This window comes from Vitis riparia, chromosome 8 (genome assembly GCF_004353265.1).
Source record: "Vitis riparia cultivar Riparia Gloire de Montpellier isolate 1030 chromosome 8, EGFV_Vit.rip_1.0, whole genome shotgun sequence".
Taxonomy (NCBI): Eukaryota; Viridiplantae; Streptophyta; class Magnoliopsida; order Vitales; family Vitaceae; genus Vitis; species Vitis riparia.
Window position 1 is genome coordinate 3878334 of NC_048438.1, and position 23097 is coordinate 3901430.

At 34.4% G+C, this 23097-nt stretch overlaps 2 protein-coding genes and 1 pseudogene across 7 annotated transcripts in view; 2 read left to right on the forward strand and 1 right to left on the reverse strand.

The window, feature by feature from the left end:
• Positions 1–605: 605 nt before the first annotated feature.
• LOC117921227 (rhomboid-like protein 15) lies at positions 606–12664 on the forward strand. Of its 3 annotated transcripts, XM_034839060.1 has the most exons (13): positions 606–678; positions 2106–2271; positions 4934–5237; positions 6002–6034; positions 6125–6216; positions 6338–6411; positions 8599–8693; positions 8767–8836; positions 10764–10936; positions 11703–11757; positions 11854–11916; positions 12181–12246; positions 12343–12664. In XM_034839060.1, the coding sequence occupies exons 1-13, from the start codon at positions 655–657 to the stop codon at positions 12346–12348; spliced, it is 1221 nt and encodes a 406-aa protein (XP_034694951.1). In that variant the 5' UTR covers positions 606–654; the 3' UTR covers positions 12349–12664. The 3 variants fall into 3 exon arrangements, with proteins under 3 accessions (XP_034694951.1, XP_034694950.1, XP_034694952.1); XM_034839059.1 differs by lacking the exon at positions 12343–12664 and having other exon boundaries at positions 12181–12258; XM_034839061.1 differs by lacking the exons at positions 12181–12246; positions 12343–12664 and having other exon boundaries at positions 10764–10922.
• LOC117921228 lies at positions 6888–8590 on the forward strand (annotated as a pseudogene).
• A 2135-nt stretch (positions 12665–14799) lies between the features above and the next one.
• The window catches only part of LOC117920112, an 81024-nt gene continuing 72726 nt past the window's right edge, over positions 14800–23097 (reverse strand). Inside the window, exons 9-14 of one of the 4 annotated variants that reach the window (XR_004652201.1) lie at positions 21215–21331; positions 20973–21131; positions 15453–15611; positions 15220–15333; positions 15024–15112; positions 14800–14876 (exon numbers count right to left, since the gene is read on the reverse strand). Coding sequence is in view for 1 of the 4 variants with exons in the window: in XM_034837472.1 (XP_034693363.1) it covers positions 15169–15333; positions 15453–15611; positions 20973–21131; positions 21215–21331 (600 nt within the window). In the remaining 3 variants the exon portion in view is untranslated. Of the gene's footprint in view, positions 15334–15452; positions 15612–20972; positions 21132–21214; positions 21332–23097 lie in introns of all 4 variants that reach the window. The other 3 variants (XR_004652200.1, XR_004652197.1, XM_034837472.1) reach the window with 3 other exon arrangements.

Below are 23097 nucleotides of genomic sequence, written 5' to 3' on the forward strand. Positions count from 1 at the left end.
GAAGTAATTTCTTTTCTAATTTTATGTGTTAAAAGGAGAAAAAATAAAAAATAAATAAAATATTTTTATTTGATGATAAATGTCAAATTGATAATATGTATAATAAATATATCATGATTATACTAGAAAATACTAAAAACCTCTAATAATAATAATAATAACAGCAATAAGTAAAGGACTAAAGTTGAAAGAAAAAAATAAAAAAAAAATATTTATCATATATAAAGAAAATAATATATATATATATATATATATTATTTATTAAAAATTATTATTTATTATTAAAAATAATAAAAACAATATTTATATTAATATTTTCAAACCCTAAATCATGATTCTCTCTTGTTTTTATCCGAAAACACGATGCTTCCTTATTATTTATTCCAGACTTTGTCAGCATACTATAAAATTGGAAAATCCAAGGATCATTGGATATAGAATAATTGAAAGGAATGTACCTTAATGTTTGCGTGGTTGGTAGAGAGTCGGGTTAAAGGGCGGACTGCCCGACCCGGCAGTTTGGTGGGGCTCCGAATGGGATTTCTAGAACACCCGATCATACATAATATAATTAATTATAAATAGAGCAGTGGTTGGTGGTTACTTCCAAGAAATCAAATCACAGAGAAGAAAAACTACCGGAAAAGAAAAGAAATGAGACCCAACATTGTTTCTGAGGTAATCTCTGATCTATGTACCTTGTTTGGTTGCTGAGAAATGATGGGAAAAGCGAAGAAAATTAAATGAAAGCGTAGTACATTTAGAATTTCTCATGACTGATTGAGTTGAAAGTTCCAAGTTGTTTTGGTTTTCTTTCTTTCTTTCTTTCTTCTTCTTTGGTTTTCGCTGACAATTTCTAGGCAGACAAACGGAGAAATTAGGTTTTGAGGTTTTGTGGTTTTGTGGTTTTGTTCATTAATCGTCGGCTGTGCCAGAAAGCCCTAAGTTTCTTTCAGTTGTTAGGAACGGTATAGAAATGCGTGTTCGAGATTTGAATCGTTGACTTGAAGATTCGTGCTTTGTATTGGTGAAACGATGCTGTTTATGGATAAAGTCAATTGTTATGTTTTTTTACACCTGGCTGTGGTCGTTTTTCTGCTATTTGGTTCAATTGAGCTCCGTTTGGTTGCTGAGAAAATGTTGGTAGAAAGAAATTAAAATTTGAATCTCAGAATTTTGGTTAGTGGGGATAGAAAAAATAAAACTGCTGGTGATTAGTGTAAGGCGGCATAGTGGAGTTGGGTTTAATACTTATGTGCTGGTGATTAGGAAAAACGTAGGAGATGTTAGAGCTGTTATTAAAGGCATTGCAGTTGGAGAGTGAAAGCCTGATGTCAACTTAAATAATTTGATTTGTTAAACTAATCCCTTTCAATTACTATTTATCAGGATAATTAAAAAAGGTTTTGATGTTTTGTCTCTTGAGGAGTTCATACATATGGATCTAAGATAATCATTTTACTGGATGATAAATGGATAGTGCTGTAATGAAGCTTCCACTGAGTGTTATTTATATGGTTACAAGGAGAGCTGCATACTGGCATTTTTTATTGTGTTGAGCAAATGTGATATTTTTCCTTTCCTAGTTGATTGGGAAAATGAATTGAAATGGATAATGTGATGCAGAAGCTTAGTAACTAGTATTAAAAACCTTCCCATATGAAGGAGCCATCAAATATGTCAGCACCTCATTGTTTGACTGAATTGCTTTGTGCTTACTGGGATTTGAATTAGGCCTTGCCTGAACTTCTGCAATGGAATATATATTCTTCTACTTTGGAGCGAATGCTACACATCCAACTCCTCATTCTGACTGGCACAGCAATGCCCTTTTCCTTCCCTTCAAGAATAAAATACCCACTCTTCACCAATTTCAAATTTGTCTTATATATCTGCTGGAATATGTAGTTAGGACAAGTACAATTCAATTGGAACATCTACAGTTTTCCCATATTTAAAAAAGGAACTATTTTGATAAGATCATGTACCTGTAAGTGCTAATAAATACTTTTTACATCATGTATACCTTCTTTATCATCAGTACATTTTCTTTATCTATCCAAAAAACACTAATAAATACTTTTACTTTGGTGCTGGTTTTACAGGCAGGATTGCGTACTAGGTTTGGGCAGTGGTGGGACAATATCCCTTTTCTCACTTCTGCAGTTGTGATTATCTGTTCTATTATATACTTGGTCTGCCTTTTGGTTGGGTATGACTCCTTTGTCGAAATATGCTTCTCTCCATCTGCAATTATATCCCAATTCCAAGGTAAAAACTCCAACGCATTCCTCTTAGAAAATATTAATGGAACTATTTTTTTAAGCAACTATCTCATCATCCTTCACATAATAATTTTGCTACTTCTTGCATAGTCCTGTAATTGCTTCATTGTTCACTGCAGTCCTTCATTTATGGAGTTTATGAATTATTTAAAATAAGTCCTTATTAACACTGCATGCTTTTCATTTGTGCTTTTTATAAGTAACATTTTTTGTCCTTTAGTATGCATTGCTTTTGTCTAACAGTAAATTATCCTTTACCTTTTAATTATTGCTGAGCATGTTGCATTAATATAACTAGTAGCTCATAAATGTTTCATGATCTCATTCTCTTGATGCACTTTACAAGAAGTAATTGTTTTGTATAATTTTGAGCCTAAATAAGGCCAATATGCACATTCCCTTTCTAGTACTGAAGTTTAAGAGTCTCTGCTTTTTCACTTATTCAGTATTTGCAGCCATATACAAAGAAACCTTATGATTAGAACCATTGCTGGTGCAACAAATTTATGAAGCATGTGTTGTATTTTTTGAAAAATATTTAAGTGAATGAAGCATCCAGTGTCTATGTCTGATTAGTGTCACATAGTACTAGTGTGTAATTTTATCGCAAGACAATTCTATTATGTCATTTTGAATAATTAGCATGATCATTTAGTCTAAGATAGTTATTAAATGACATTTATTGTGGAAGTGAAATGTCATGGGTTATAGGTTTATAGAAACTATAACCTGCACAAAATCCCAGATTAAGTAGCTAACTTAGTCATGATTATTCAAATAATTAAAATTTTAATTCTTAAAGTAATTAGATTTAAGTATCTTTATTTAATTCTATAGAGGGATGTATTCTTACTTTGATCAGATTCTGTATTTTGAGGGAAGGACTTTTCATCCTTCTCTTGTATCTTTACTACTATTAATACAATATTCTTCACTTTTGATAAAAAAAAATTAATTCTTAAAGCATAAAGATAATTAATATTTAACTATTTCATTTTGCTGTATAGCCACTTAATGTTTCAATTTTCATATTAACATAATGACAATGTCAACAAATGCTGATTTCTGTTCATAACTAGTCCTTTTCAAGAAACAAATCACCAATCACCTAGGCTCTGCCTCCAGGTTTCAAACACGTCTAGACTTGAAGGAATCCCCACTGGTAAACCCATATATGTAATATAAAGAAGGCCAATTTGCACCTAAGCATAGATGCCATGTTAGCCACATTCTTGGCAGTCCCTAAGAAACAACCTCACTCTTTTCCAAGTTGACATTTAACCATAAATAGCCCGAAAGCAAAGTTTATAACCAAAATATGACAACTGCTCCCCATTCACATCATAGAGTAACGAAGTATCATCAACGAATAGTAAATGAGAAATCTCCAACCCAGGATCCTTCATAGACCCCACGTTAAAGCTATGAATGAAGCTCTCGACCATTACCTCAAAAACTTGCTATACAATTATCACTTATTGCTTCCAATTCCTCTTTGTTGCAGAGTCATTTTTTTTCAGCTTTTTGTAGCTGTGGACAGGACTCCTCATCCTTCTCATGTACTTTTTGTACATATTTAATACATTTCTGTTTCCAATAAAATTAAAAAGAAAAAATGGTTTTGAGTGTGTTAATCACATTTTATTTTGTTTAATGTGTTAGGGTTTTTATTAGGAGCAGGAAGTGTATAGCAAAGCGCCAGGTTTGGAGGATAAAATTGTAGAATAGTTTACAGCAATTTGGAGTTTCAAAAATGTCATTACCTTTCATTCTAACATAAGTAGAAAAGTGAAGGTTAAAAGGGTAATTTCAACTTCCATTTTGCCACTATTCAGCCAACCAACTTGTCAATCTATCTATCTATCTCTATTAAAAACACCCTTAATTGCATTGTAACTTCATAAGTTGTTACAATGCCCCTCCAATTGGATTGAAACTTTTTTGCCATGGAGATCTACTCTCTCTCTAACACTAATATTAAAACAACCTTAATTGCATGATAACTTCATAAGTTGTTATAATGCCTCTCCAATTGGATTGAAAATTTTCTATCAAGGATCTTCTCTAGGAATATATTCCTTGTGTAAATGGTGGGGTACTACATTCAGAAGTAGTCTATAATCAAGGATAATCTGCATTTTGAGCTGTTGCCTAAATCTATGGGTTCTTAATGTTGGGTTGGGCTTGGCCTAGCTCATCCAAAGTCAACCGCCAAAACCTTGAGCCTAGCTCAATCCGGCCAAGCAGCCTTTGTTCAGCCTAGTTAAAGTTATGCCAGAATATGCAGCCTCGAGCTAGCAGCCTTATATTGCATTTTCCAGTGCTGATTTTGTTAGTTAAAATGTCCATGATTACAAAAATCTGAATACAATTCAGTGCTTAGTCCTTGACCAGATCTGATTGTTGATAGAAGTTTCACTGTTTTATTGCAAAGCGAAAGGAAAAAAAAAAACTGTGAAGGGCGAAATAATTGCGGACATTTTGTAGTCTTTGTTTGTTTTTTTCCCCTGTTGGTCTTACTTCCGATGTAATGCATTTGTCATACTTAATAATTCTTGGTCTTCAAAAAATGATTTATGTCTGTCTTGTATGCAACTGTAATTAGTGGTGCCCTTATGGTCATGGATCTTACTCTTTTTCTCTGACAGTATACAGGATTTATACCGCCATTATCTTTCATGGTTCTCTGCTGCATGTTCTCTTCAATATGATGGCGTTGGTTCCTCTGGGTTCTGAGCTGGAGAGAATCATGGGATCTGTTCGCTTGTTTTACATGATAGTTTTATTGGCAACAAGCAATGCCATTTTCCATGTTCTTATTGCATCACTGGTAGCCTATAATCCTTTTTATTCATATCACTATCTCATGAACGAGTGTGCAATAGGCTTCTCAGGAATTTTATTTTCTATGATTGTTATAGAGACAAGTCTGAGTGGAGCTCAAACTAGAAGGTTAGTTTTCTCCATCTCGATCATTAAGTACTTGTTTGGCATTCCATCCGGTTCATATGCTGAGACTTTTAATTCTTGAGAGCTGAAATTTCCTTGAATTGGCATTCTCATTGGTCAAAGTATATGGAATTTTGAAATAGCACTTAACTCTTACTTTCCACTTTTAGTAAAGTTCATTTTTTCTGCATCTGCATCTGCATCTTCTTGAAGTAACCTCATAATTTAGCAATTCTGCATCTTTTTGAGCAAGAGAGAAGAACCAAATTTTTTTGCTCGTTCTAAAATGACATAAACATCCCTGAATATTTTACCAGTCTCTTTTAAAAAAAAAAAAAAAAAAATGCAAAACTAGTTATTTCATAAATCATCTAAAGTGTTCCCCTTTTTATGAAATAAACTAGAACTTAGATAAGAAATTAGCATTTCTGACAGGGTTAAGACCAGAAGGAATCATCCACACCTGCTGCAAAAATGGGAGTTAGAACTCCTATGTTTTGCACAGGATATTTGCAGAAACTGTGATCTCTGCTAATGTTGTCAACAGTCTAGTATCAGCCGATGCCTGGGAATTGAGAATTTGCAACTTAAGTGTTGAATCTTGTGCACCTGCAAGATTAGATGTACACATGTAAACACATTCGCATGCATTTCTGTGAAGAGTGAATTCTTTGATGCAACTAATTAATTTTGAGTTTTGATTTCTCCAATAGACGGTATGAAGTTATTTCAATCTTCAACTACTGATCACGTCTTCTTTCCTGCAGTGTGTTTGGACTCTTTAATGTTCCTGCTAAATGGTAAATGTAGCAACATGCTTGCTGATGTTTCCTTTTATTCATTTAGAATTCCTTTAACATGTGGCATTTTATTTGAAATTGTTGTTTCAGGTATGCATGGATCCTATTGGTAGTGTTCCAGCTTCTTATGACGAATGTCTCATTGCTTGGACACCTATGTGGCATTTTGTCCGGATTTGCATGTCTGTTTCTCCATTGTGTTTAAATACATTACTAACTTCGTGACTCTATTCTTTTGGCTTGTTAATATTTTGAAGGAAGCTAGTAGAAATTCTAAAACAGAAAATGTTTTCTGTGTTTCAGATACTTATGGGTTATTCAACTTTCTAATACCTGGAACCTCATTCTATTCTGCCATTGAGTCATCCTCATTACTTGTAAGTACTTCTTCAGGAACTGGATTTGTTGATGAAATAATTCTTCCTTCCAGTTTTTCTATAGAGTTCATGCCCTATATTATCTTTTGGACTCTACCCATATCTCACATGTTTACCATCTGAGCTATATATGTACTTGGGTTTCTGTAATTTGCTGTGATATCTTTCGTGAGGCCTCTTGGTCTGGTCAAAATCTTAGTGCAGTTTTAGAGTGATTTGGATACCATATGGAAATGAATATCTCCATTTTTGTACCATAGTATTTAAAGGCAATAAATGATACTTTAGAGTGGAGATGGAATTAGTGGTAGGGACATAAATGGACATTATTTCCTGGAATTATAACTACGGTGCTGTGCCCTTAATATAATGAACTCCTTCACATGGAGGATAAAATGCCATAGAATGATTTCATTTCCATGTTTACAGTGTTGTGCCCTTAACATAATGTACTTATTCAAATGGTGATAAAATGCCATAGAATGATTTCATTTCCATGAGACATCAAAATCTGCCTCTGGTTATGATATCAATTTCATTGTTTAAATATCCAAATGGTAGATTTGGGACAAATATAATTAATGGTGGCCTTTTCACACAACAAAAACGCAGGATTGTATTTTGTGTCCATATGTTTGAATTCTACGGAAAAAAGTTTGCTTATTATATGGAATGCAGCAGAGTGGAGCAGTGCTCCATTCTTTCTGACACATCCTTTTGCATTGGTGGTGAAAGGATTTTCACAATCCCATTCATTATTTTGTATGTACACAAGCCAAAGCCCATAGCATTAGGGACATCTCCGGGGCACAGATGCATGGAGAATGCATAGCTGGTATAGAATCTTATGGAACTGGATTTGATTCTGCAAGTGGTTCAGTATGAACAGTGAATTTTTGTATGAAAGGATTAGAATTGCTTATAGGAGAGGAGAGAAAAACAAAGCAATCCTAAGAACACCTTCAATCCACTGTTCATTGATAGATGACATTTTGTATTAATCATCTCATGCCAAAAGCAACAAAAGATGAGTCTTTTTTCCTTCTCCCAAACCATTGGAGTGCCTAGTGGCTAAAGGAGCAAAGTTCATTTTCCTTTTGAGTAGAGCGTTGCATAAAAAGGTCTGGCCAGTCACAGTATATTCTGTCACTAAGAGCATTGGTCAAATTGTGCTGGAAATAATCTCGTAATTAGATGGATAAATTATATGGCTGATTTTGAAAAATGTGATCTCTAAACTTGGTCAAGCCCTCTTATGGAATTAGCTGCACTGTTTTCCACTTATTTCCACATGCACATTAAATATAAAGTCTAAGCACTTTGTTTGGCATCATTTTAATTAAGTTGCAGGGTTGTGTTCATAAATTTCATATGTGATTTTATGGTGCTACTGAGCGGTTCTTCTATTGACCTGTAATGATAATATTGTACTATCAGGGATTTTGATGAGTTCCACAAGACTTTACCAATATCTAAAGCATTTGTTACAGGGACCCTCTGCCTCTGGTTCTGTGCCTATTTATGCTTGTTATTATTATTATTTTTTTATTAAAAAAATATTATCATTTCCTTTAAAACCAGGAATGTCATTTATACAAAGTGACAACTTTCTTGTTTAAATGCTAGTGTTGAATAATAGTAAGTTTATGCCAATGTAACTTATCAAAAATAAATAAATACATAAATAAGTTTACATAAATGTAGTTTATAGAGTAGATCATTTGTTACATCTGATGGACTTGACTTTAATTGAAGATGTGATTTTTGACAGGCTAATATTAGATTTTATGTTGTTGATGTCAAATACTTCATGAGGTAATTTGAATGATAATACTGATTGTTATTTTGTTAGGTTCTTGCAGAATGTAATCAAGCCTTCTTATTGATCTCTAACCCACTTCTTGATGCTTCTCCCATTCTCACCATGGAATACCTTTTTTTCTTTGCACGATAAATCATTAAGAAAATGATAAATTCTTTTCTTTGCCGAGATGAACTTGTGCAATATATCATGGTAACTATAAAAATTTAAACATGTTTTGCATTACATTGCAATTCTATGTATATTTGAGACAAACCTGTTGTTATGCTCTCTCAGTTAAAATATTTGGTCCTTGAATAAAAATATCTTTTATTTGATGGGTAGTCCCCAAATAAAATTATGAGCTTTTAATTTCTAATTTTCAGTCAAGTTGTGTGAGGCGACCAAAATTTATTTTGTGCACTGGTGGCAACCCTCAAGCTTACATTCCTACACATTCAAGCTCAAATACTTCACCCAGGTAGTTTCTCTTTTTCGCTTCTGGTTTTGTTTTTCCACCAGGAGTCCTAATTTAAGTTCTTTAAATAAAACAGTGGCTTAATATCTGGAAATATATGGAGAAACCTTTCTTCCTGGATGCCACAAAGGGGAATGTCTACCCAGGTATCAAGTCTTCCACCAAAGTAAATCTATTCTTTCACATTTTAGTGCATTATCTATGTACCTTCGCCTGCCATGGAACAAATAGTTTCCATTTTTGGCTCTTGAAGTATTTCTACATCCATGCATAGATTCAACTGTGATTAATTATGTTGCTTTAGCAAAACAATCCAATATTCTTGGAACCATTGTTCCATTCTTTACATTTAACAGTTGCAATGCAGTTTCCACTGGCTTTTGATGGTTGTGGGTCTTTCAGTTTAACCCAGTTTTGCCCATGGACTTATGGTAATTGTGGAAGCCTCCACCAAAGTGCTGAATTATCCATATCCCTAGGGCTAGGTTAAGTTTTGGCCTTTGTCATATTTTAATAGCTAAAGATTAAGGTTGCAGCTCAGGCAGGTCTGATTAGATTAGAGGTCTAACCCAAGTTCTACCCTTCACCCATAGGGCTAGATTAGAGTGATAATTATTTTAATTGAATACATAAAAAATACACTGGTTCATACTAACTTATTTTTAATTTCTTTGAAGTCATTTTATTTCTTCTAAAAACTATATGTTTACCTAAAGAAACAAATATTTTATGATACTCAAGTGTTCAAATACATGACATTTATCCTTTGTTAAGATATGCAACTTTTTCACTCTATAAATCATATACTTATCTTGCATGGGTTTGGGTGTGGTTGTGCATAGGTGTATGATCCTCCACATCTCCAAATTTTAGGATATGGAGACTCAGGTAAAAGGAATATAAATAATGGGTATAGACACTTGGACACAAAAAGGAAAAAATAATTAGAAATTGTAGAAGAAGAGAGATGGAAGAATGAAAGGTATAAAAAAAAATTTCCTTGATCTATAGCTTGTACAGTGACTGACATATATATACAAAATTCCTAACACCTAAATTAGGAACTTTCCCAACATCATGACTTTCCTAATCTCAATCTTCCATAGAAACTAATCAAAAGAAAAGATATTCTTGATAAAAAAATACTCCCCTTTTCTTTTTGTCTCTATTTTTTCTTTCTCATCCTTAAATATCATGTAAAAATTCATTTCCCAACCAACTCCATTTTTATAAGTAACTACTAGCAAAGAAAGTTGAAAGTAAAAAAATGAAATCGATTAAAACCGAATTGTCGTATCCAAACCAAATAGGAGTATCTAACAAGAATCACTTGCCTACATCCATTTGGTCATATGGTGTTGACATGACACTAGGTGAAGTCAAGAGAGTCCGGGCATCATAAGTTTTCATGTATGTATTCTTCTAATAATCTTTTGAGTTTTAAGTGATGGTTTATTGCATGTCATAACCCCCATTAAAATTTCATTTCAGAATTTCATGTTTTAATAGTAATTGTCATCTTACTATTGCGCCTTTGTGGGTAAGAGGAGGGAGAAGGCTTGGAGGACTGCCCTTTTATGCTTATTGTGGACCTTATGGAAGGAAAGAAATGAAAGAGCGTTCAATGATTTTGAATGGTCAAACCAAGCTTTAAAACTTTCCTTTTTGTATACTCTTGTAAATTGGGCTAGGGTGTTTATGGAGGATCATACTTAGTCTATGATTGACTTTATAGAATGCTTTATGTCTAGATAGGGGAAATGTTTTTTTTTTTTTTGTCTTCTTTGCCTAGCTTTTTGGCATTCTGTTTGTATACTTCGTGTGTACTATATTCACCATTTCTAGGCGCTTCTAATACAAGCTCTATTTACCTATCAAAAAAAATTAGTAATTTTCATCATTTTCTTTGGAAAATTTTCAATATTGATATTTCCATATTCCAGTAGTAATATATGCATCTATATCAAAATTTCAATCCTTGATTAGGCATGACCACATGGGGATGTTGTATTTATATGCTTTCTATTTGTTAGGATTTCTTCTTGTACTAAGAAGTTGAGTAATAACATGTAGGCATCCCAAGAGAGTTCCAGGTTTCCTGGGAGGGGAAGGACTCTAAGTTCAAGCCAAAGTCAAACTACTCCTTCTGATTCTACTCTAGAGGCTAGACTATTGGATAATAGCAACCTAGACCATTCTTTAGATGTGGCAGCAAATACGACACAACAACAGGTACTGGATGAAAGGTATGGGAAGAATTTTTTGGTGCATGCTCAATACATTAATGTGTATGCTTAAGATTAACTTGCTCATTTTGTATCCCAGATAAATTGATACAAGGCAATTAACTCTAGCTTGCTCATGGAATTCTTGTTTTACTGCTCAGGAAATCTTACCTAGTATCTAAAATGAGTAGCTGTGATCCCTAAAAATTTGGATGAATAAAAGAATGGTTGTTTGCATATGCTTATATTTTGTACCTTAAAAAAGGTTATGTTTTTTATTGATGAAAACATAAACAACTGACGTCAGACAATCACAGGGAATTTTAGGTTGAATGTATTGGAACTATGTACACAAGTATGCTTCATTGGAAACAAAATTAGAGCCCACGAAAGGTGGGAAAAATGAAGTTCTGAAAAGAAAATATGGATTTCTGAACCCAATGATAAGAACAGGATCTCTGGTTGTGGGGCTGAAAGGAGTGAGGTGTGGGGAAGGTGGGAGTTGTTGGGATTTGTTTGAACTCAACTTCTTGCAAACATAGCAGTGAGTTATGTTTACAAATTGCCAAAATAGAAATGAATCTAAATGACCCAACAGCATTTTTCCCCATGAAATTTTGGCAGAGAACTCACCTGAGTTCTGAATTGCCTTATAATTGATGCTGAGAACATGTCACAGGCTCTACCAAATGCATTCCAGTGTGATGAATTATGATGATCAACAGGAATGCTTCCCTTTTGTGGAGTTGAACAACTCTCTTATGTTATTAATTTATTGATGTTTCAGGCGGTCATCTGTAGATAGTGCTGCTGCAGTTGCAAGAGGCAATGCACACCATCAGGTTTTACTTTTTCTTTAGAATAATTCACATTGCTTCCCATGTTCCCTTTACAGGTTGATGATTCTTAAATACTTACTGTTTGTCGTCGGGATGCAGGATTCATTGGCGTCCGAAGAAGACATCCAAAAACTTGTATCAATGGGTTTTGAAAGGACACAGGTAAAAATCAGGACCAACTTTGTGCTGTGTTCTTTTCATGTTTCTATTTTGAATTCTTGTCTCTCTTTTTCTATTATAATATTTTTAACACTTCAGGTGGTTGTAAGTTACTCAAATAAGGTGGTCCACAATTTGCGTAGGCATAATACATAGAAACATAGCTGAGAAACCATGTGATGAAGCTAACTCATTAAAAAACACGTATGCATCCAGTTGAGTTGCAAGGGATTCTAAAGTGAGAATATGGATTTGTTTCAGACACAGGTAGAAGTTGCCATTGCAGCCTCTGATGGAGATCTAAATATAGCGGTTGAAATTCTGAGCCAACAGGTGTGTATTTGAGACTTTGATTGTCTTCATCTCATTGGCCATCGGTCACTTCTGTTTATTATTTGGGGACTAAATCCATTTGATCTGAATTTGCAGGGGTAGAGAAGCAAGAGGAGATGTCTGCTTATCCTACTGATTGCCCATCTCATCATGTCTGCTTGGGTTAATCTCTTTACTCTCTTCTGTAAATTGCTCTGCTTGGGGGGTTGGGTTTGGATGGTGTGGTTTCTGAAAAGAAAAAAATCTGTACCGACATTTTACCAACAGAAAAGCTCAAGATAATTAACGAAGTTCACAGCAACCATGCAAGTTGTACTGCATCTTAAAAATTCATATTGATTTTAGTGCATTAGGGTTAGGGTTTAATTTTTCCTGGATTAGCAGCGGCCAGAAGTTTCTATTCAAAGTTATACTAGAGTGCATGGCCATACTTTTTTTGACTTTTATTTTTCTGCCTAGAAAAGATGATCTGATTATCTGTTCAAAGTTATGATACCTTCTATCTCCCCTCATTTCTGGGAAAACGGGAAATAGATTAAAATTAAAATAAAAAATAAATATTATTATTAAATATTAATTATCTTAGTAATATTTTTTCCATTAATATTATACCTATTATTAGAATTATTGTTGACATTATTAATATTTTATTAATATTATATTTATTATTATAATGTCAACTTTTTTTTTTTTTTTTAATTCAGACTGGAAAATTTCATTATAAAATTCATTCATGATGGTGATTCACAACATGTACTATGCATTAAGCATTATTAACACATAAATTAAGATATTTGTAGTTTCCAAACACAATGTATATCCGTAAGTAAAAGCTTATCCCAAGTAGGGCTTTTTAAGTCTTTTGGAGTAAGTTTTTGTTAGCTGTACAGAACTAGTAACTTTAACCAAACAAGACCTAAGGAGTCATTAGAGAAAAGAAAAAAAAATCAGGAAATTTGTTAGTAGAAAGAAAATTCCAATGTCCAGGTAAAAAAATTGATTTACCAACAATGAGCTGGCAGTGGGTTTAAGGAAATTTCTTTCTATTTCGTCCTGAGCACTCCATGGACTTGGAAACGCTTTCTGCGGTTTAGTCTGACTTGCTAGGTGAAGATGATAACCGACTCTTCTTGCAGATTGAGGTCCATTCTACAACATTTCACACAAAGACAATTTTATTTTTTTTCAATGATATAAATAATTTTAACCATTAACAGTTGGAGAGTAATTTTTACACTTAAGATTATTTTTAAAAATCTATCAACAATCATCTCTAAAGAAATAGTTCAAAATTAAACATTTTTAATACATTAAGATTCGGCCAGAAGTTTTAAAAAAAAAAAACTACAAATTAAACTGTACGGACCATTTTGGTTTTGTGTTTTTTAATGCGTTATTGCTCCCTTTCGCTTGTTAAGTATTTTCGATTTCAACCCTTAAGAATAGGTTTGAAAGTAATTTTTGAAAACACTATTTTTGAAAAAACGTTAAAGTGGTGTTTGTTTTTTGACTGAATAGAAAAAATTAAAATATTTATCTTTTTCTATTCAGTTAAAAGTAACTCATTGGCATCAACCAATATAATTAAACTAAACTTATAACAAGTTTACTTTAATTATATTGATTAATATCAATAAGGTACTTTTACCTTAATAGAAAAAGTCAAATATTTTGACTTTTTTTATTCAACCAAAAAACAAACACCACCTAAGACTCTATTTAATAATGATTTTAGAAAACGTTTTTAATATTTCTAATATTTAAAATTTTTTAACATTAAGTGTTAAAAACTTTAAAAATGTTTAGTCTAAAAGTATGTTTAACAATGATTTTAAGAAGTATTTATATCATTTTTAACATTTAAAAAATAAAAATTTTAAGCATCTAATAAAATTTAAGAAACACATTTTAAAATTTGAATAAAAATTTAAAAAAAAAAATCACTTATAGTATTAAAAATTCATTTATAATTTTTTAAAAAAAAATATTTGATAAATGATTTTTCTAAAAACACTTTATAAAAAAACACTTAAAAACCCACTCTTAGCCTATTGTTCTATTTCCCTATCAAAAAATAATAAACAAAGCAAGAATGAGTTCCAGAGAAACATACTAAAGCAATTCAGCAAAATTCCGAAGCGGAAAATTAAGTCGGAAAAGTAATCAATAAAAAGTTTAAGGCGTTGAGTTAGCAAAATACTAAAATTGACCATAAATTATTGCAGCTTCCCTCCTTCCAAAAGTTGCCAGCATAATATGTATGCACATGCATCACACCAAAAAGGAAAGAGCCTAGCCATTCTCTAGACCAAACCCCTTCACAGCTACAATACTGAAAACTCTCTCTTTTAATTTCTTTTTCCTTTAGATCTATTTATTCACTGCAAAGGTGGAAAACTCATGGCCTTTCATAGTAGATTTTGCAGTTAACACCCCCCAAACATTCGCTCCAGCTTTCTTGAAGTGTTTATAGGTGAATCACCAGCAACGCACCCAGCATTCTGTGTGTTCTCTTCTGTGATCTCTGTGTTCAGATCATTAGATGCAGACATGGAACGTAAAAAAATCTCCATTGTCCTTGTGACAAATCTCACAGTAGTTGGTGAATCACCACCCATCCTCAGTTTGTCCTACAAGAGACATCGAGGGTAACAACCTCTATCACTTGGTAAGGTAGATCCTACAGATTTGAGACGGACAGAAAAGACAACAAAAAAAAAGAAAGGCGGTAGCCCAACACAAAGTAACTTTAAGGGGTGGGGATTTTGGACCTGAACCTTGGGGACATTTTCATTCATCTCTTCCAACTTATAGAATATAGCAATCACATTGAGTTGGTAATGTCACCATGTCACTTCGTGCAATCCTTCATGGATGAAGCTCTGTAAGAATTGTGCAGTTGCTCTATCCACTAAGCATGCCCTATGAAAACATACAGATCCTAATGTAAAATGAGTAGCAAGTATGACTTACAGAACCCAAGTGACCATAGTGGCCGCATTTGTAGCAAGAAGCTTGTCGCGGTATATCTGGGAAATCAACACAGCAAAGATGGCCAAATCTCTTGCACACATAACATTGTATTTCCTGCTCATCCAAAATTCTCATAAAACAAGATTCCAAAACCATTTTCAGCTGGAATTTTCTGATGTGTTCCATCCTGACTAAGAAAAAAGACGAACAAGGCCACAGAATATCATACAAACCTTCAGATCATCAGAGGAATACTCGCTCCTACAAAAAAGCATATCATGCCCTGAACCTCCGCATCTTAAACATATCATGGAACTTGGACAGTTCCCTTGGTTTTTCTCTGGACAACTTCTGGTATGCTGACTTCTTTCATAGACAAAGCAATTACGAGCCTGCTGAGATACCACAGATGATTATAACGTCATACTGAGTAAACTATATTAAAATAAACAAAATTTCCTACATCTGGCAGAAGTACCTCACAGTAAGGATTCATTGGGAAAGCTATGACAGTTTTCTCCTTTTTTCAATGTTAGGCAAATTGCAAATGTTTATTAAAAGGAAGAGCACAATTGGAGTGCAACCCAATCACGAGGTATGTATGAGACCAAGGACTTCATAAAGAGAAATAGAAGCCACATCATAACGGCCTAAAGTCAACTCAAGCTATCAATAAAGTTTGTCTTTAAGAATCAGATCTTTTAAAGTCAATTCCAAACTAGTCTCCAAAAATCCTACAATTCTGCCCTTCCTGATGCTCCAAAAGCAAGCATAAGCAGGTCATCCTCCAAGCCTTCTTACAACCTCTTTTGATTGAACAAGGAGAACACCAAGGACCCCAAGCTGTTGGCCCCCACACAATGGTGCTGACTCTGGTCTTTGTATTAAACGACTTCACTTAACAAAAATTCACCCTTGCAAACAAGTTGATCAGTTGTAATAGATAATACCCATTTTAGAAGGACCCCCAACATCCCTAATTTACTTAGCTGAAAACTAAGAAAAAATTCACATAACTCAAAGATTTGTAAAAGGACTCTCCATGTCAACAGATCTTCACAACCCCATGTGCAATCATAGGGTGAATAGGCCACAAAAAAGACTGCATTAACTCTGATTCTGAATCAATGAAACTCCTCCAGAACCCAAGCCTCGCCCCACAACAAAGAGGAACTAAACAAAATGCCCACAGAAAAACCTGAACACATGATGAGCAACTGCCCACTGTACAACAAAGTAAAGAGACCACCTTGGTCCACGTTCTCCACCAGGATTGACCCACAGTCCTCAATTGATATTTAGACCAGACACCACCCCAGAACACAAGAGAGTCTACATAGACGTATCAACTGCTCACTGTTAGGTTCACAAAACAGAAGTGAATCATCAGTAAGAACTGAAACCTCCACTTCTCCCCAACCCCCCTTCCCCCACCACTTATGAATTGAAAAATCTCAAAGCCTTCATCACTAGAATGGATAAATAGGGAGAAAGAGGATCCTCCTGCCTCAACCTTCTCAAGCTTTGGAGGAACTGATTAGGGTCCTATTCACCAAGACCAAAACCCTAACCAATGAGATGCAAAACCTAATCCATCCACTGATAAGTGAGAGAAAAAAGAACGAAGGAAAGAAAGAAACATCTAATCCATCCAAGTCATTTCTGACAGCACCACATTCTGCTCATGCTCGAAAAAGCAACAAATCTGAATTTACGTGATAATAAGTTTTTTAATACCCACTTATGTGGTGCTAAAACTCTCAAGAAGTAACCTCATTCTCAAATAAAAGAGCATCCAGGATCTGCTTTCCCTCCAAAAGGGCATTCTAAAAATCAAACACCACTTTCTCATTTATCTTCTTTAGATTATTAGTCAAAAATTTTGTGAAGAAAAAAATGAACAAAGCCACCCAGCAAAATAATGGGCTAAAATACTTAGTATCCTCCATCCTTTTCTTATAAACCCCCACTAAGAATGTACATTTAGCTCACTCCAAATGAGCCAAATGTATAGAAATGATGAAGAAAAAGCCCTAAATGTCCCTAGACCATGACATTGCAACAAAATGTAATGGGAATCCTATCTGAACCTGGGGCTTTATCCCCACTCAGGTCAACTAAAGACACCAATATCTCCTCTTTGCAGAAAGAACCCTCTAGAGTTTGGCCGCTCTACCTATCAGTATGGTAAAAAAATCTTTTCTTTTTTTATTAATACATATCAGAAACATAATATATCATTTCTATTAATTAAAAAGATCAAGAAGGCCAAGACATCCTTCCACAATGTACAAACTTAGATCAAGAAGGGGAACGAAATCCTTATAATGAACCATATAGTTGAACAAATGAGAGAATGAACCACATTTTCTAAGAACTATGTTGATCACTTGCAAAATCATGTCCAAGGGACCCTAATCTAGCACTTTATCACTGGCAACAACCAACTCTACCTCAGCCTCTATAATGATATGGTGTATAAATAATAAAATAAATTATACTAATTTTCCAAAATTTCCAAATACCCAACAAAAATAAAATCACTCGATCCATGTGGCTACATGATATTGCTCAAGAAGAAACCTTACATCCTTTTTGACATCTAACTCTATCTAGAATAATAAGGTAAGACAAAATGTTTTATGTAATCCATCTACCTACCATAAACCTCCCTTATCTATGTACCTATTGACATTTGACTGACCTTGCTCTTGCCACAACATTTGCACCTTTCCTTTTAAACTTTGTCAGAGTAGTTTTCCACATTGAATGGAGACTTTGGATGGTCTAGAGGAATCTTAACCAAGGAAAATCCAAGGCCAATCAGTTAACAACTATCAATTAGAATGTTTTATGTAATGGAGTTGTATCACTACTAAGCTGAGGAGTTTAGATAGCTAAACTTGTTCCAAAAAACTAAAGAGTTTAGGAATCCTGAATTACAAATTTACGACTAATCAAGCTTACCCTCTGAAAGAACAAGTTCTGTGCTTAGAAGATTTTGTAATAAGAAAAATGAATTTATAGATAGCAAAAATACACAAGATATATACAACAGGTGTCAAAAGGCTAGAGAAAACACAAAAAACTATTCCCTTCCTCAGTAAGATTCCAACCAATTTATGAAATCAAAGCATTGCACCTTTTTCTATGTACATCCTAACCTATAGTAAGAGGTTATTTTTTAGATAGGAAACGACAAAGGCATATATTGATAAAAAGGAAAGTACAAGAGAAGGATGAAGAATCCTCCCACCAAAGAAAACAAAACTACAAGGAAACAAATGCGAGAAAATACAAAGTAGATACAGACAACTGCTATAAGTTAGGCCAACCCATTGGAGTTGCACGCCACTAACCAATCAAGGTGTATCACATTAAGAGGAATCCCCTTAAAAATCTTAGAACAAAAAGCCCAAAGAGAAGCAAGGAAATGAATCATGTCCCAAAGGTTCTCTGAATTCCTTGTTTTATCCTCAAAAATCCTTGCATTTCTTTCCCGCCACACCACCCATAATAAAGCGATGCACGCAGCTTGCCATAATACAATCCCTCTCTTAGAAGAACCAAAACCATTAAGATTGGTAGATAGCATGTCAAAGATGCTCCTAGGAGGAACCCAATCTATCTTTGTTAATTGAAATAATTTGTACCACAACCCCATCGTCAGAGGGCAATGAAGAAAAAAATGATCTACTGTTTCTCCATGCTTCATGCACAACATGCAAATGTCGGAACTAAGTGCTTTGTAGGGTCTTCTCAACTGTAGCACGTTGTTAGTATTTATCTTCTTGTGAGCCACTAACCAGACAAAGGACTTGACTTTGAAAGGGACTTGAGAATTCCAGACTAACTTGGTAGGGAAAACTGAAGGCAAACCAGAAATTTGGGATAAGGCAAGAAAGAAAGATTTGACTGTGAAAAGTCCTGAAGAAGATAAAGACCAAGATCTCTTATCTGGAACCGAAGGTGATAAATGTATATGATCAAGAGACCGCATGAGACTTTCTAAATCCTCTATCTCGGAATCAGAAAGGTTACGGCGGAAGTTAAAGTTCCAAGAGAAGGGGAGAGTGGATCCGATAATTGAAGAAATAGGAATGTTTTTATCCATGACCACTCTAAGTAGTCTTGGATAACGGACCCCCAGAGGTTGATCCCCCCACCACAAGTCTTCCCAGAACTGAATTCTTTCCCCATCTCCTACCATGAACCGAGTAAACTTGGAAAAATCTTGGAAAACTTGTGCAATAGCCTTCCAAGGACAACGATGTGACCATCTAACAACAGTGTTGGCGTCCCAACCATTAGAGTGTGATCCATAAATGCTTAAAATGACCTGATGCCACAACGCTGAACCCTCCCTAGGATACCTCCACAACCATTTCCCTAAGAAAGCGGAATTCCGTAAGGAAATCCTTCCGAGACCCAAACCCCCTTTCGTCTTCGGATTACACACTACATCCCAACTAACTAGATAATCTCGTTTGCCTTCCCCAACCCCAGACCATAAAAAATCTCTTTGCAACCTCTCAATTCTTACTGCCACGGAGGCGGGAATCTTAAACAAGGAAAGAAAGTAACAAGGCATATAGTAAGAGGTTATTTAGGAATGAGCATTTCAATGTTCGATCAAGCCACTCCTCATTTTTGTTCAGTATTTGATTCATTTATTCCCATATTGTCCTAAAAATGCCTTGTTTTTCTTCTACAAAAGAACCATGCTAGCTTGAAAGAGTCTCCCACACCATGGAAGGTAGTACCCAAACAATGTCAAATGAAGAGAAGAGCAACTGTCATAACACTGTTGATTTGATATAGTGAAGGAAATTCAGATCAATTAAATCCTCATCATCTTTTACATAGGAAACATTTGTTCATCAACGACCACCCTCTTCTCTAAAGTTAATATAAAGTCAACACTTTTCCCAAATTAGCTTCCCAAGAAAAAAAGCTCGCTTTAAACGAGACTCATAAATTCTAAATAATGCTCATTGGGAAAGGAATTGAATTCCCTAGCTTGGAATAGAATAAAAAAATTTGACAGAAAAAACTTCATTCCTTGAGTCCATTCAAACCACTCAATCCATTTCTTCCCTAGTCACCGACTTTCTTGCAATCTTGAGCAAAAAGTCTTTTGAATTTTCTTGCTTTGAATCGTTTAAGTGTGTACAGAAGCAAGAATTTCAATGACCAACCCCTCCCTCTTCCCATCGACACCACATACCTATCGCATCGGTCTCATCTATGCAATCAATCAACCATCTCACTAACTATAACTTTTTCTCCAAAGCCCCGTCTCCAAAAGAAAGTCTCATTTAATCTCCTTGAGCCTCACTATAACCTTGGACGTAAAGTAGATAGGCAGGCTGAACACCCCACCCCACCCCACCCCCCACCTAATTGCCTTCTCCAAACGACAATCTTTCGCATCCCATCCCATAATGACAATGAACTGAGGGGAGCAGAACCTATGGGGAGTAACACAAACCACTTTATGCATCTAGAATGATAGAATAAATTTAAAGATAATTCTTGAATGAGTAAAGAACCACATGAATTTGAGAAGGCAAAAGTATCTTTCCATGTCATACTCTTCATTGGGTGTGATTTAAATACTGCTTAGCAAAGAATTTCTTTAGCAACAAAAATAAATTCTTCAATTAGAAAATAGATGCATACAAAGTTTAACATCAAAACACTAAAGAAATCTGAGTCAGACAGAATGATTTTATGAAGTAATGTTACAAAACCTGTTTGCAATGATTCCCACTATGCTTAAAGCTCCCACAAAGGAAGCATGGTTTCTTCTGCTTTTCTGCAGAACAGGCAACTGCTGTTTGAGCTTCTTCTTCACTATTGTGGCACATTCTCCAGCTACTTTCTGGAGGATCAAAACATCTAGGTGCTTGCTGGTAAAAGAAGTGAAAGCAAAGTAAATACCATTATCATAAATTTTTGGAAATATTATTTTGAATTTAATTTCTCAACTTACAAGAAGTTTTTGCAGCACAATATTGTCTTTTATATCAATGGATTCAATTTGGAATAATTTCACTGTATCAACACTCTTGCATGTGTCCACCTGCTTCTGTTCTCTCACACTATCAACCTAAAGTAAGAGAAATGTAACAAAGGTCATTTCAAACCAGCAAGCTCCACTTCTTGGTGGCCTTCCTAAAAATAAGATGCATTTATATATATATATATACACAAACCCAAATTTTAAAAAAAAATGGGGGGAGAGGTGGGTGTGAGGGTTGTTGGGTAGGGTTAGTGAGCAACAAGAAAAGAAAGTCATGTAGAACTAGAGAATTCTGAAGTTGCAATTGAAACCCTTTCCTCCAACTGCATTTGAAGTTGGTCAAAGGATTATTGTTGCTTTTATCCTTGCACTGAACTTTATAATAAACAGCCACACTTTACTGAGTGCTAACACATACGTCTAGGTTAATATGAAAATAAAGGCATCAGTTAAAATGCACAGGATTAACTATGGTTGTCAGTAATTGAAAAATAATCAATAGTGAATGGAAAAGGAACACTTTTTTTTTTCTTTTGATGGGAAGGATGAGATATAATATAAAAATTTTAAACAAACAAAAAAGGTAAGAACTAAACTACTTAGGATGCCCTCTAGTGCTTCAATCTTGTCAGTGTTACTGTTTCTTGTACTCCTTCACACCCACAATCATGGATGCTGAATCTCCATAACCTCTGGGGCTGCTCAAGTCCTCAAGTTTTTCTTTCCTTTTTTTAAAAAAATAAATCAAACACAATAAATTTGATTGCATGAATTACCAAGTACAATTAAGGATAAGATGTCCTTCAAAAATATACAAAATCTAATAAAAAACAAAGAAAGTTAAACGGCTCTAGGAATGTTGAGTCTTCTTCTAAAGATGACAAGATAATATTCATTGCCCTGGACATATCTGGTCTCATTCCATTGAAGCTATCCTTTTGTTTGAAATCTACTTCCCATCTCCTTCTCTTGTATCAGACCTTCTCCATGATATTAAGTTTCATATACTCATTTTCTAAAAGAGGCTATAATTGTAATTGTATACAAGTATCATCATGTACCTTCTTAGACTATAGAATTGATATATATATATTACTAACAAGCATGTGCTATTTCTTACTACTCCAAACCAAATTCCCTCTCAAGAAAGTACAGTAGCTAGATGTTGATCTCCTATCAATAACTAATCTTGCCTCATCAACATCTACATTAACCTCAAGTGTCATCCTCCTAGCTTTTTTTTTACCAAAACACCACTATTAAGAATTAACTTCAAAGTATATAAGTATCCAAGTAACTACCTCCATTTGTACGTCCTTGAGATTGTGCATTAACTAGCTCACCATACTAGGAGCATATGCTATATAAGGTCTAGTATGTGATAAGCAAATTAACTTATCTATGAAGCATCGATACCTTTCTCTCTCAACTAGAGGACTCTCTAGTCCTTCATCAAGTTTGTGACCAACCTTAATTGGTGTATTTGTTGGCTTAAACCCCAATAGTCCAATCTCTCTGAGATCTAAAATGTAATTTTTCCATGAAATCATGATTCCCTCCTTTAATTGAGCAACTTCAATACCTTGACAGCATATCCTATGTCCTTACTTTCAAACTTTTTTTTCCAATTTCTCTTTTAATCACTCCATTTCTTCTAAATCATATCTTGTCACAATGATATCATCAACATACAAACTGAGAGTAGTCATTTTATCATACCTAGAGTGTTTAACAAATAGTGTATGATTCCCTTGGCTTTAAATATAATTCATGCTTTTCATTGTCTTAGTAAACCTTCTAAAGTAAGCTCTAAGGAACTATTTAAGCCCATACAAAGCCTTCTTCAATTGATA

Excerpts from the sequence above, each read along its gene's own strand:
- LOC117921227 (XM_034839059.1), top strand. The coding sequence starts at position 655 with ATGAGACCCAACATTGTTTCTGAG. Across the intron at positions 6,412-8,598 it reads TTGAGTCATCCTCATTACTT|TCAAGTTGTGTGAGGCGACC; the intron begins GTAAGTACTTCT and ends TCTAATTTTCAG. Across the intron at positions 8,694-8,766 it reads AGCTCAAATACTTCACCCAG|TGGCTTAATATCTGGAAATA; the intron begins GTAGTTTCTCTT and ends TAAATAAAACAG.